At 38.4% G+C, this 15,509-nt stretch overlaps 1 protein-coding gene across 4 annotated transcripts in view; it reads right to left on the bottom strand.

The window, feature by feature from the left end:
* The window catches only part of NKTR (natural killer cell triggering receptor), a 40,573-nt gene continuing 25,064 nt past the window's right edge, over positions 1 to 15,509 (bottom strand). For 3 of the 4 annotated variants that reach the window (XM_043886140.1, XM_043886142.1, XM_043886143.1), the window contains 7 exons: positions 13,086 to 13,173; positions 12,451 to 12,596; positions 7,864 to 10,746; positions 5,396 to 5,491; positions 4,950 to 5,006; positions 4,318 to 4,422; positions 1 to 2,814 (listed from right to left, as the gene is read on the bottom strand). In XM_043886140.1, coding sequence (XP_043742075.1) covers positions 2,727 to 2,814; positions 4,318 to 4,422; positions 4,950 to 5,006; positions 5,396 to 5,491; positions 7,864 to 10,746; positions 12,451 to 12,596; positions 13,086 to 13,173 — 3,463 coding nt within the window. In that variant the 3' untranslated portion in view covers positions 1 to 2,726. The remainder of the gene's footprint in view (positions 2,815 to 4,317; positions 4,423 to 4,949; positions 5,007 to 5,395; positions 5,492 to 7,863; positions 10,747 to 12,450; positions 12,597 to 13,085; positions 13,174 to 15,509) is intronic. The other variant, XM_043886141.1, reaches the window with a different exon arrangement.

Below are 15,509 nucleotides of genomic sequence, written 5' to 3'. Positions count from 1 at the left end.
TTAGACTAAGTATATAGTTTAATTTCTACAAGGCCTCCCTTTTAAGTTTTAGGGAATTTAAATGAAGTATATACAAATTAGTCATTGCCAATATATACAAAAGTATTTTCTACTGTGTTTGAACAATACCAGCTATATCATGTTTCATTTCCAACAAAGAGGAAATTACAAAAACAGTCCAATAATGCATTTTCTATTAAGAAGCACAATACACGACGTAATTCAATTTTATTAAAAAATAACTTAAAATACAGAACAATCCCCTTTAGGAAGAAAAGCTATTTCTGTAGTCCATTCAGTAAACACACAAGTTGAATGGTGCAGCTGAGGGCTGTTCTTTTCCATGGAGAAAACACATGAGGCTTCTAGGGCTCACCTTTTCAGGATAAAATTCTACCCACAGCACAACCTGCAAAGTTACTGCCTGTGGGAGGTAGAATTCTAAAATGCCCTTCTCTCTTTTCATGCCCCAATCCCAGAAAACTGTAAATATATCACTTCTGTGATTACATTCTATGGCATAGCTGACCTTAAATAGGGACACTATCTCACACATGAACCGTGATCTAATCACATGAACCTTAAAACAGGAGGAAGGCAGAGAGATCTGAAGCATGAGAAGACCCCAATGGGCCACTGCTGGTTTGGAGATGAAGGAAAGCGCACAGGAGGAATGAGAGCAGCCTTAAGGAGCCAACAGAGCGGACCCCCGCTGACAGCCAGCAAGGAACTCAATACTGCCAACAACCTGAATTAACCTGGAAGCAGATTCTTCCCCAGAGCCTCCACATGCCGCCCTGCTGACCCTTGATTTCAGCCTTGTGAGACCCTGAGCAGAGAATTCAGCCATATCACGCTGGACTCATGAGCTACAGAACTGTAAGCTAAGAAATGAGTATTGCTTTAAGCTGCTAAGTTTGGGAAAATTTGTTATACAGCAATAGAAACTAATACACTGCCTAAAGGTAACTTTTCTTAATGTAATTAGATTTGGCAGTTTTGGTTTGAGTTCTAAATGCAGTTTTTTCCACTGAATATTATTAAAGCAATATTCTCCTCTGCAGGCAACTTTGGAGAATGCTCATATGAATCACACATTGTTTTATATTCACTATCAAGTGTTTGCTTGAGTCAGGTCCTACTTTCTAATGTACTCTCATCTATCAATTTGGCAAACAATTGGCCACTTAACCCTGTTTATGAACCTTTAATAGGTGATGGTTTTAATACATCCAAGGTCACCCCTCCATCCATCAGGGGTGGTCAGATCCCTTCAACTGAGGGTTCTTTCCCACTTCCCAAGTATAGCAGGCAAGGGGTAGGATGGCACAAAGTTCTGCATCAAATATCCAATATGAATTTCTTCTGCATAACTGGATAAAACTGGCACTAAGGTGATTAAGTACACTTGGGGGAAAAGCTCAAACTAAAGATAAAAAAACCCAAAATCTCACCAGTTTTTATAGGTCAAATCATTTTTACAGGAACCACCCAAGACACTGAGTATGTGTAATCTATGCAGTACTGCACACCCTGATTTCCTGTCTGTTGTCATAGGTTTACCAATCTCACACAAGGTTTCACTGCATCACTGCAGGCCACTGAAACAGGGAAACATGCTGGCGGGTGCTAAGAACAGTTCAACTGCTCTTACATCTCTTACTTGAAAGGCTTAAAAGCAAAGCCCTGAAAAATGTGTCCAAAATGGCGGCAGGTAGATCTTAGTGTTACTTTTGAAGCCCACTCTGCATTCAACTCTTCCAGGCATCAGTCCTGGGCAGCATACCCAAGTGGTCACCAACCCTGTGCCAATCCTGCCTGCTCCATGTCCCCCAGCCCACACCTGCGCTTGAGAGAAGGCTCTCCAAATAGTGAAAGTGGATACAGCTTACAATGAACCCTACTTGGGGCCAATGAATTTTTTAAAAATTTCTCTCTCTCTCTCTGATGGAATTCTAATGTATAGTATATAAGAATAATGCACCAAAAGTTACCAAGCACCAGAGCATAAACTGGAATAGAACTTTTTTTTTAAACAAACTGAACTTCTAATAGTATTTATTAAAAAAGCACATGAAACATTAGGGCTACAGAGACAGTGCAGATATTTATAGTTAAGGCTGATCTATTCTTTTTAACCTCACCCGCCAGCCTGAAATAAGACAGTGGGCTGTATTATGACCACGTTCTTGATCCTCTGAGACAACAAAGAAGAAAGGAGCCACTGCCTTATACTCCTGGTTACCATCAGTATCAATTTTGGGTGGTTTGTTTTTAAGAGCACACATGAATAAGACTGTGTAATTGGTATGCAAGTATTTGGCCACCTTTCAGTTCTCCTTCAGTTCTATGCTTGGGCAGCATAGATGCTAAAACCTTAAAAATGGGCAAAAAGAATCTGTATTCTAAGAAATACATGAGACAAATAATCTAAAATAATATTGCAAACTATACTTAAATTTCATGATTTCTTGATTCAAGAAAAAGAAATTAATTTCCATAGTTGGCTATAGTAAAATGTGGCGTACAAATATTTTAGGAGACATATCTGTATTTTAAATTCTATGCACATGTAAATGAACAAATAACAATTAAGAAGTGTCTATTTTTCAGATTCATCTCTAATACTGAAATAGAACAACAGACTGCCATTGAGTTTCTTAAATTTTTAAGTTACCAGATATTTACACATAGGATATAATTTGTATAAAAAAAGAGGGACACTTTCAACTATATCTGCTGCTTTCACTGGGACTTCGGTGATGAGAGTAACTTCGGTCACTTTCACTGTCAGAGCCATAAGATCTACAACTCCTGTATAACAAGACAAAACAAATATACAAATACCTTTTAACTCTCAATCCTCTGAATTCCTGTTGAAGCTTCTTTTTTGATATGAGGGGCTTGAAAGCAAGTGACTTGACGAGGCACAGCATAGTGGGTATAAAAGTACAGTACTGACCATGACAACACTGTGGACTTTTCAAAGATGTTAGTGACAGATGGTGGTGATATCAAGGTGTAAATAAAGAAACAGCACTTCCTGGGAAATTACTTGAAATCCACTCAAGGAAATGAGAATAATTTTCCATGTTACCCAAAATGAACATCAAGATTTAATTAGACTGAAGAAGTAAGGGGGAAAAAGGCCCACAACAAGAGTTTCATTAAAAGACAAGGAAATCAAAATCAAATCAAAATGTGAGCCCAATGAGGGGTGAGGGTGAGGTGGGGCAGGGATGGGACCGCTGGGATAGTGATTCAAGAAGACTTTGGTTTTGGTCACCATTCAGTTATTTTGAGAAATATCCACAGAGTGCCAGTCACTTTGCTAGATGCTAAGGGCACACACACAGCAGACTAGAATTCCCTGGGGCTCAAGGGTAGTCTGGAATAGGGTGTAAGATAAATAAAACACACAGCAGGGAACATATCTCAGGGTGAGCAGTCAGGAAGGGCGTCCCAGGGGCAGTGAGTGGGTTATTTCAAGAGGCAGGATGGGAGATGGTGAAATGGGCATGTGAATCTCTAAGCAGAAAATAAAGGTTCCAGAATGTTAGTGCAGGGAACACAGAAAAGCCCAAGCTGGAGTTGGTAGGTGGAGAGGCCTCCATGCAATACTCAGGAGCATGGATCTGCCCCTAAGGTCACTGGGGTGTACTTGAAGAGTTTCAAATAAGGGAGTGTCTGTATCACACTGAAATTCTATAAGCACCACTGACTGTAATTGCAATGCACGGGGGTAGTGCAGTGGTGGTGAAGGAGGGTAAGACCAGAAGCCACCAGGAAAGAGACACGCAAAAAGTAACCAAAAAGACTTCTGCAATAACTATATGTTACATAAAACATATCTATGAATATATATTAACACATAAAAAACATTTTTAACCATATAAACCACAAATCCTGCTACTGAATCAAGTGACTGTGACATTTTATTATATACTTTTAAAAAAACTACCTTTTTAAAATTTAAAACACTGACAAATTGGCTATTATTTCTATCAAGTAACTCTAAAGAACGGGCCACAGTTTGAGTGGTCTTCTCTCTTTGTTCCTTCCAAAAGAAATGTTTGTCCAAGGATATGTGAATATTTAAGAATCCACTTTAAACATTAACCACAACCAATAAACATTACCCAGCAACTCTTAATACAAAGCCCACTTTCAGTAACTGCCTTTGGACTGATGAAATTCAAGAAGAGAAAGAAGAATTTCTGTCCTTAGAAGATGATGCTTTCTCTTCTATAGCAGTCTGTCGCCCCATAACCCAAGTGCCCGCAGTAACTTACAGTGCTTGAAAGAATAGAGACCCACCTGGATCGCCTATTGTAGCTTCTGCCTCGGTGATAACTGTCACTCCTCTGGCTTCTACTTCGGCTCCGACTCCTGCTATAGTAGCTATCATAAGTGTAAGACCTGCTTTAACAGCAATAACAAACACTAAATTTTCCCATTCAAATATTCATATACTCCCATTTCTTTTCAGGTTCTTAAGTGTCCTCATAGAAATATATATATATATAAGTGTCCTCATAGAACTAACTATATATATATATATATCATATAGCACTATACGATAGAATGAAGATATATGTGCATAACATGTACTGGAAACATTTAATAAAACTGCCCCAAATCAGACTTACCATATTAAACAGAAAAACGTTAATTTTAAAAAACAAAACAAAACGTTAATTTCTTTTCTGCATTGAAAAATATCACAAAGTTGACACTGAGTTAGTGCAACTGAATCTGGTGCATCTTATAGGCAATTATAGTCAATAAACCCCTGCCTTTACAATTTGACATCAACTATCACTTTTGACATTAGAGCAAAATGGGTCAACAAATAAAAACTGTTTAAAAAGTCAAAGACATGTTTTCCCATGAAATACAACACCTTTAAAACGGGAATTAAAGGGTGGCTTCCCAGTCCCTGTCCATACCTGGACCGACTGCGGGGATCATAGGAGCTGCTCCTGGATCTGCTCCTGCTGGATGTTCTAAGAGTAACCACATGAGGGACCATCAATTTGTGGATCAGGACAGGCTACATAAAAAATCTTGGCATTTATTTACCCATTAAGGAGAAAACACAATGAAATTCAGCAGCTATATTTATTTAATTTTTCATATTAAAAGCATACTGGAATTTTTTTTTTTTAAAGCCTGTTGGGTTTCACAGGAAAGGTTTTAAGTTTTACATAATTCTTCTATGAGGTGCACATAAAGAAAGTCACTGGGGAAGAACTGGGTGGGGAAGGGGAAGACACAGGGGGGACACTGGTTTGGTATTGAGCAATGACAAGACCCTTTGCAATGGCTACTCCATTCTGCCTGTGCAGGGAGACAGATGGGAAATCACACTGTAGGGTGGGATTCACCAGCTCACCTGTGACTTTTGTAACTGCGGTAGGAACTGCTCCGGCTCCTTGTGCGGCCTCTGCTATACCACCCTCTGCTCCGACTTCTAGAGTAGCTTCTTGATCTACAATTAAGAGTGGAAAAAATATAATTATATTAACTCATTATGCTGTTAAAAGATTAATTACTAGTAGGGCAGGAGCGGGAAAACCCAATAGAGGAAAGGTCTTTGGAAAGGTCTCTCATAAACTCCTCACAGCAGGTATGACAAGAGATGGCTAATGAGAGTTTAAACTGAACAGAATGAAATAAAGAAAAAACAGAAAAGGCTGTTACAGGTATGTTCATAGGAGCCGTTTCTGTAATACCAGCAAAAGGAAACAATCCAAATCTTCATTAACAGCAGAATGGGTTTTAAAAAAATTAACACAGATATATATTAAAATATCCTAAAGTAGGAAAATTAACTACATTTACATGTATCAACACAGTTAAACCTTGGGAACATAATGTTGAGTGAAAAAGGCAAATGTAGAACATTTATACATATAAAAAAAGGATTCTATTTGAAAACAACAAAAAACATTATATATAGATAGAAACATTTACAGAAAGACAACAAAGAAAAACAAGAAAATTATAACAGAAGTTTAGAATAATATTTAACTCTTGGAGAGAAGAGAGAAAGTAGGGTAGCTTTAGGTTGGGCTCTATTATATCAAAGCTCTATTTTTTAAGATAGAAAATTATTTTCTATACCTTAATCATTTGTATGTTTTATACCTTAATGATTAAAAAATTTATACATATTTAATATTTAATAAAACAAACAAGAAAATTAATGCAATTTTGCCCCCACCCTGCATTCACTTGGCTCCCAATCCTTTTCCCCCTAGTTTGGACCTGTCATTCAGGATCAGAACAATACCCCTGTGTATATGCTACTAACGTAATATCGTCACAGGTTGTAGTTAGTATATACTTATGTTCTGGAAGACAGGTGCAGTTTATTTGCAAAGACATTCTGTCCTCATAAGATTCTAGTCATTTACTCAAACAATTACAGGGTAACTCTGTGAGGTGACTGAAAGATGAGTAGCAAACAGTCCTTGATTCCAGCGAGTTCACAGGCCAGAAGGGGAGTCAGGCCTGGGTGGGTAACCGAAATAGGGAGGCACAGTTTAGCTATCTCAAGTCTACCATCTGTGAGCTGCTCAACTTAAGAGCAAAATTCTCAGCATTTCTGAAATGAAATACTACCCACTCCAAAGGCAGGGGTAGGAAGGAAGATGACAGTGACCAGAACCACCAACAGCTCAGAGTTATCTGAGGGTGAATGGTAGGTAGACAATGAGCAGACAGCAGACTGGCAAAGCTCAACAGGCACCTGCATCTAGACTATGAACCCAACCCAGAGAGAAAAGGCCAGAATTCACCAGCTCTCTGGGGCTTGCTGTGAATCAGAGCAGGAGGAAGAAGAGAAGCCCACACTCAAGCATGGAATGGTCTGAGGGATGAGGAAAGCCAGCAGAGGGCTTCCAGAAGGACTGAAAACATGCCCTGGCAGTGGCCATGCAGAAGTACCTGGAAATCTTAAGTCAGCTGAGTGAGATGAGGGGAGGGAAGGCACAGACTACAAACTGCAAGCAATTGAAAAGTAAACGGGAGATGGTTATTATAGATGGTAAATGTTGGTTCCTGTTTTTAAAGAAATCTGCGTAAGGGAAAAAAACGACTGATAAAAACTAGGAAGAAAAAACAAAGATTCTGAGTCTCTTTTAAGTTAAAGTGATGAAAAATCAAGCACAAAATAATAGAGGATATAAGTAAGAGGCAGTGAGGTAAAACCATGAAAAGTTTATAAGAAAAGAATACAAATTAGTTGTTAACTTCATACCACCATCACCATTTTTTTCAGTTGTAAAAATGCTGATTCTCTGCATTATCCAGTCTATGTCAATGACAAAAGTTAGATGTAACCTGAACCAAAAATCAATCAATCAAAAGATGATCCTTTTTTACCATTTCCTGCCCCTTGAATAAAGATCAACTAGATGCAAGTCTTGGGGCAGCTAACTTTGCCTCTCTGGCCCTCACCTTCCACTTGTATAAAATGGAGCATTAAATTACTGATTTCTAAATCCTACATATTCCGTAAATACAAGATTTCCTTCTAAGGCATGACTGATAGCAGAGAATGGGCTCACATCTTTAAAGATGGAGACCCTGTCCCCTATCACGGCAACGCATTGCAAGTATCAGGGAGCTTTAACTGATAGCAATAGTTTTTTACCCTGAGACCAAACTTCTTCCCCTGAAATCTCTACTCCCTGTGTCTTCAGTCTGCTCTGTGAGTTACATAGCACAAGCCTTCTCCTTATTTCCTCCAAGATATTTGGAAATAGTGATCTTGTCCCTAACTCTGATGTTCTTCCAAACAACAAAACGGTAATGGACTCCGCTTGGGAGACAAAAAGGAAAAAGAGTAACACTCACCGATAAGATGATGTGGAACTTCTCGATCGACTTCTTGAGTGACTATAGGAGACAGACCGTGTTCTGTGTCTTGATTTGGTCTCAGACTTACTTCTAGATCTACTTGGACTCCTGGACTGGCTATCACCATCTCGACTAGGTGTCTGCTCATCACTTGAACTCTCTTGATTTCTTGGCCTCCGGTTTAAGCGTGCCGTCTTTCTAACTTCATCAAAGAGAGACCCAGGTCGAACTTTATTTTTGCTTTTAATTTCTATTCTCAAACCCTGTGGTTTCACTTCAGGCACAGCAGTCAATGACTTAATGTCCGTAGCACTGGATGTGGTAGCAGATGGTGCTGCAAGGTTCCCCACACCTTGTAGGGGCTTCCATTTATTATCCATGAGGCTGGTCTGACTTTTCTCAGCTACCTCTTTCTTTATGGTACTTTCTACAGCACTGGCCAAGCTGGCAGAGCTGCTATCCTGTTTTCCCATCTCACCCACCATTTTGATTTCTGACATGCTGCTTTCCTGTTTTCTCAACTCTGCCTCAGGATACTCTGCTGGCATATCCTGCTTTAGAACAATGCTTATATCCGGGGTATCAAGCCTTGAATTTCCTAGAGGGGAAGCCCCCTCGGCCTTTGCTGGGGAGCTCCGATCAGGAGTGCAAATCTCCATGTTGTCATCTGCTTGAAGCATATCCTCTGCTCCGCTTGGGATGCTCTCTTCAATCTGCTGAATGTTTGGAGGAGAACTGACTACATTTTCATCAGTGTTTACAATAACAGGAGAAATGCTGAGTTTAATATCATCTTTAGTAGGCTGATCAATATCTGATGAAACTGTTGTGCTATGTTTACCTGAAAGGCTGCTGTCTTCACAAGGCTTCTCGGTTTGGGGAATACTTTCTTTTATGGTTTCACTATTTTCAGAAACTTGTTTTTTCTCTTTTGCCTCCTGAGTAACTTGCTTTTCATTAATCTCCTCCTCCTCCTCTTCACCAAATTCTAGCGGAGGCTGCCAGTGAAATGCTTGTTTTCGTTTTGGAGTCTTGTGCTTTTTATCTTTTTTTCCTTTTAATTTCTCTTTTGCCTTTTTGGTGTGCTCCCTTTTAATATTCTCCTTTGAGCTGTGTTTATGCTTGCGTGGCTTTCCTCTAGTATTTTCTGAATTGGAATAGAATCCCTCAGAATCAGAGGTTGAGGAGCGCTGTTTGCTTGATTTCCAGGCACTGTTACCATCAGGCAGTAAAGTATTTGCTGAAGACTTAGTTGTGGGTTTGGCTTTGATGTGAATTTCACCAGACTCTGACTCAGAATCCGAAGTGGCCTCACCTTCCTCCTTATCAGAAGATGGCCGGGGACTACTTTTATTGTTTTTAGTTACATCTCGTTCAGAATTTGACTCAGAGTCCCATTTACTCCCAGCATAATTCTTCCTTTTGGGCTTACTGCTATTTCTAAAGTGATCAGAAAGATTTTCTTTCAAAGTTCTTTTTTTTGAACGAGGCCATTCCCGTTCAGGCTTAGATTTCTCTTCATCTCTGTTTCTCTCCTGTTTATTATTCACTTCCATTTGGACTTGCTTCTCCTGGGCTGACTGCGTAACCTGAACACTTGACTGTTCACTGTCTGAAGAGTAATCTAAAGATGATCTGCTTTCACTGTATTTTCTATGACATGAAGACTTGTCTCTGCCTTTGACATATCTGTTACGAAGTACTTTTTCAGAGCTGCTGCTGTGCCTTCTATTTGAGGTGTAACTTTTTTTCCCACTGGATCTAAATTTTCTCTTGGCTCGTCTTCCATCATCACTGCTAACAGAAGAGTACGAAGATGATCTACTACACCGTGAATGGTCACTGTATTTATTTCGTGAATGAGACCTAGATGAGGGAGACCTAGACCGTGAATGTGAACTAGCTGAACTTCGAGACCTTGTGTATGATCTGGAATAAGACCTACTCCTAGAAGATCTGCTCCTTGACCTTGGTGAACTTTCTGAACTTCTATCACTGTATTTTGAATAAGCACTACGATCACTTTCTGAATTTTTTTCTCTTTTATGGTAGGACGATGAACTACCAGTCTCTTTAATATTTGCCAAACTATAAGTGCTTTGGATGGGCAGCAAATGGGTTGTTTTAGCTTTCATTTCCTGGATTCGCTCATAAGAGGGCTTCCAGGGCTTCTGCCCAGGCTTCCACCTTGAAGGAGGGGGGCTGTCACTCAGTGGTATAACAGGAATATTTTCTGCCACCACTGGTTGTACTACAACACTTTCATTTTGTGTCACTGTTGCTCTTAAAGGTTCTGTTTTAACAGGTTTATTTTCACTTAACTGAGAGGCTGTTCTTCTCGGTGATTTTGATGCTGTTCTTTGGTGCCCTGACTTAGAACTAGATCTGGACTTTGATCTACTTCGAGAATGTGATGAAGACTTTGAGGCAGTCCTTGATCTTGAGCTTCCTCTAGAATAAGACTGCGAGTGAGATTTTGATCTGTATGAGTCTCTGCTGGAATGGGTTGAAGAGCTCTGGTCATCCTTATCAGATTTAGACCAATCCCTCTTGGACGAGTGATGAGATGATGACGAGGAAGTATGAGATCTCCTTTCTCTATCACATGAGGATTTCACTCGTCGGGTTGAAGATTTTAAGGATTCTATGTCAGACGGTACAATAATCCTTCTCTTCTTAGTCTGTTTGTGCCTTCTGCAATGTTTCTGCTTTTTAGCTTTCTTTTTATGCTTAACCTTTTTCTCTTTTCTGCGTTTTTTATGGTGACCATCAGAGTGTCTTGCTGTGCTCAGATCTGAATAATATCCATTATAGGACCACGATCGGGATCTCTGGGATAAGCTCCTTTCATCCCATCGGCTTGAACAGGGGTCACTTAACCTTATAAAAAGGACATAATATGCAGGCAGTTATTTACAAGCATGTTTTCTATGCTTTAAAATTAAAATACATTTGTTGTCAATACTAGGCATCAACAACAGCCTAGTTAACAACCAAGTACTAACTCTATCAATGCTTTAAGCACATGTAGGAAGGATAAAGCAAATAGCTGATAGGCTTGGTCCTGAAATTATAAAACTTCAAAGAAACAACTATTTAACAGATTTACTTACAAAAGGATTTTTCCAGAGTCAAATCAGGAATTTTCAAATTTGATAGGAAAATAGTTTTAAAAAGCAAACCAACTAATTACAAAAGCACTGCTGACCTACAAAATTCCTGGCTTTGATCTGCTCAATAATGCTCTGCATCCAAGAATAACTCCTGAGGAAGTCAAATCAAATTCCCAAACAATTTGCTGATTCTCTGTAGATCGGGGTAACTGCTAAAACTGTAAGAGAAGCCTCCTTTTTTTTTTTTTTGGCTGCATGGCTTGTGAGATCTTAGTTCCCCGACCAGGGATGGAACCTGGGACCTGGCAGTGAAAGCTCCAAGTCCTAATCACTTGATCACCAGGGAATTCCTGACAAGTCTCTTTTTCTTTTCTTTAAAAAATAACCTTATTTATTTTTGGCTGTGATGGGTCTTCATTGTTGTGTGTGCTTTCTCTAGTTGTGGTGAGTGGAGGCTACTCTCTAGTTGCGTTGCGTGGGCTTCTCCTTGTGGTGGCTTTTCTTGCACAGGCTCTAGGGCACACGGGTTTAAGTAGTTGCGGCTCCCAGGCACAGACTCAACAGTTGCGGCACACAGGCTTAGTTGCTCCAAGGCGTGTAAGATCTTCCCAGATCAGGGACTGAACCCGTATCTCCTACATTGGCAGGCAGATTCTTTACCACTGAGCTACCAGGGAGGCCTGCCTCTTCTTAAGAAACTAGCATGACTATTGTTTTATCTCAGGATCATAGAGGTAATCAGTGACTTTCTGTTAAGGTTTTAGTTAAACTACTTAGTACAGAAATTGGGGGAAAAGTCAACGAAAACTAAGATGCAGGCTTTACAATATCAGTGCTAACATGAGAGCTCAAAACTGTTCTCAGTGCTACCATATCTATACCGCTTGCACACAGCAGATCACACACCTTGTCCTCCCTCTTTTAATTCTGAACCATTCTGCTGGATGGCCACAGAGAAAGAGAATTCTACCAGGAACAACTACACAGGGTCCCACTGGTATATTTTGCACTAGCTATTCTGGGGCCAGCCCCACTTCTAAACTAGATATTCCACTGTGGAGTGTCACTGAAGAGAAGAGATGGTACACTGCTGAAGAAGCAACAGTCCCTAGGGTCAGAAGTTAATACACACACTGGCTACAAATTTTCTTATCTACCCATTAGTGACCACAAAAAAAAAGGCTATGAAAGAATCTGCTATGTAATTTTTTTTTAAATAAAGTCCTGATTATTGCTAAAATTAAACAAGAAATCCTTAAGAAATTCAGTAGGGTAACGGTCTTGTGAGAGAAAATAGAATTTTGATTTACAAAGCCAATCATCCCTCCTTCCATTTCATCAAGCATTGCCAAATGTATTTTCTGGTCACAATCTAATTTTAAATATAAATCTTTAGTGAAAAATCCAGAAGTATGTCTCTATCCCCTTAAGACTTAAAATATAGCAGAGATAGGACTGTACTTATACTTACTTATCTCCTTTACTCCATTTCTCTCCACTAGGTGGTCTATATGCTCTTAATCTCTGCATTTCTTCTTTCCAGTGAGGAGGAGTTTCACTGCTATCATCATCATCTGATTCAGAACAGGATCTTGATCTTGGAGGTGTGTGATAGCGCTTTAAAAACAAAGTTAGGAATAACTATTTAAAAAATACTTCCCAACTATAATCTGTTATAGGACAGGTAAGTATAAGACTCAATCTTGGACACCATTCAAATGCAATAATGACTGAAGTACCATAAGGATGGTATAAAGTTAAATCAAACTAAAAGAAATAGGAAAGGCAGATATTCACCTGTAATCACACATAAACTTTTCCTTAGAAGTCCTAATGGTTATACTCATTAGCTTATTCAACATACTAAGATTTTTGAACATACTATTTCACATTCATTTCAGTATTTAAACCCATTCAAACATAGCAGTAAACACTGATCTAACAGCGGTGCCTTCGCATAACTACATATTAATTAAGAGAATACAACTAGCTCCTTGGACAGACTTCGGACTATACCTAAGATTAAAGCTAGGATTCGCCTACAGGTAAAAACATTTTACTGCTCAGATAACTAATTTGAAAAAAATTAAGTTTTAACACACATACAATTGTGCCCCTTCCTTTAATCTTCCGTCCAGACTTTGACACAGATGGTTTTTGGTCACTTACAATGGGTGTAACATCAGGAATTTTCCTGGAAAAGAAGATTGAAAATTAAAAATAAGCAAATGCTAGGCAGTTTTCTCAGTGTGTAAACGCAGAATTCATGCTCCTTTAATACAAAAACAGTTCATTTAGATCTAACACTTTTATAGAATGAGGCACTCCACATGACCTAATTTTCTAAGCAAATCCTCTGTTATTTTTTAAGTCTTTATTGGAGTACAGATGATTAACAATGTTTGCTATTTTCAGGTGTACAGCAAAGTGAATCAGTTATATATATACATATATCTACTCTTTTTTGAAATTCTTTTCCCAGATAGGCCACTACAGAGAACATTGAGTGGAGTTTCCTGTGCTATAAGTAGGTTCTCATCAAACAAATCCTTTAAATAAATGTTAATAGATACCATTAAAGGTATTATTAGTTCATTTAATTCTCATAACAATACTATGAAGTAGGTACTATTATCAACTCCTTTTTAAAAATAAAGAATTTTAAGATTACAGTTAAGAATATTGTCCAACGTCACACAGAGAAATGAAACATGACTTTTGCAACCATGATATAACAGGGTTTTCCCAGCCAGAAATCTGGCTCCAGATAAACATACAATACCACTATAAGAAAACTTCAACTAAAAAGTATATTATAGTTTTTTCGGTCATTTCATATTCATGATATCATTTGATTTTCACAATGAAAGAAGTAGGTACTTGTGGTAGACAACTGTTTACCTCATTTTCCTCATGAAGAACAAATTACTGAACCAAATGACCTGCCTCTAACTGTTCAGCATGAATTAATGTTCATCTGGGTATCTTTTAGATGCTGATCCTATGTTACCACTCTCCACCTCCTCCCCCACAACATTCCAATTTACTCTGCTGTATGGCCCATAAACTGGTATTTTTAAAAGCTTGCCAAACTGCACTTAAGTGCAGCTGAAGATGAGAACAAATGAATTAGAGCAAGTGCAGAACCCAGCTTCTGCTAAACAAAGTTTAAGTGATAATGAGCTTAACTGCTGGCAAATTCAGTAAGATGGCAAGCTCTCTAAGGCTGACATTCCTTCTTTCCTATCCTTTCATATTGCATATCTTGCATTCTTAGCACATTAATTTTAGCTCCCAAGTGACTGATCAAATCTCAAGCATTCTAATGAAATAGATCAACTTGCTATCTTTGTTATGACACAACTACCTATCAATTATGATTTAAAATAATTCTGCAGGATATAACTTCCAAAGATATTATGTAACCAAAGAGGAGTGATGACCAAATAAACTTACCAATGATATTCAACCATAAATACAAGACAGTGGTATAAAATACATTAAAAAAATAGCAGAAACAGATCACCAACCCAGGCTGGATGCATGAGACAAGTGCTCGGGCCTGGTGCACTGGGAAGACCCAGAGGAACGGGTGGAGAGGGAGGTGGGAGGGGGGATAGGGATGGGAAATACATGTAAATCCATGGCTGATTCATGTCAATGTATGACAAAAACCACTACAATATTGTAAAGTAATTAGCCTCCAACTAATAAAAATAAATGAAAAAAAAAACAAAAACAGATAATAGGGGTCAGCAAACTTTTTCTTAAAAGTCTAAGAGAAAGTATTTTAGGATTTCTAGTCTAAGAAGAAAATTAAAGATGATTATGTAACAAAAAGAAAACAAGTTTTCACAAATGTTTTATCAATGAAATTTGAAATATAACACCATGATGTGTAGTGCACTGAACAGCATATGTAACAATGACAGCACCACATACAAACTCTCTGCAGCTCCTCAATCCTGCTGCTACAGCATAAAAACAGCCCAAGAAAATAGTGAACAAATGGATGTGTCTGTGTTCCAGTAAAACTTTATGGACACCGAAATTTAAATTTCATATAATTTTCACATATCACAAAATATTATTATTTGATTTTTTTCCACAAACATTTAAAAACATAAAAATCACATTTAGCTCATGGGCTGCACAAAACCAGACAACAGCCTGAATTTAGCCCATGGAGGACTGTAGTTTGCCAACCCCTACTAGATGACACTGAAATTGACCTTTCAAGTTTCCTACTTTCTGGCAACTAGATGGATTTGATCAATGAATGGTGTTTTCTATTTTAAGAAAAAAGAATCCCACTAAGATTTGTTCACAAGACAGAATTCTTAGAATTTTAAAATATCTAACAGTCTAAACAATAATCTTATATAGAGACTTAACTGTGAACAAGGACATCTCTATAACTTCTCAGAATTCAAAATAACTCTTCAATTGCCAATTACACCAACCACTTTATGGTATTTCTAGTCATAAAACATTTCTCTTAACAATTCTAAACTTGAGTGTAACACACAA

Source organism: Cervus elaphus, chromosome 24 (genome assembly GCF_910594005.1).
Source record: "Cervus elaphus chromosome 24, mCerEla1.1, whole genome shotgun sequence".
Classification (NCBI taxonomy): Eukaryota; Metazoa; Chordata; class Mammalia; order Artiodactyla; family Cervidae; genus Cervus; species Cervus elaphus.
This window is presented reverse-complemented; position numbering and strand designations above follow the sequence as displayed.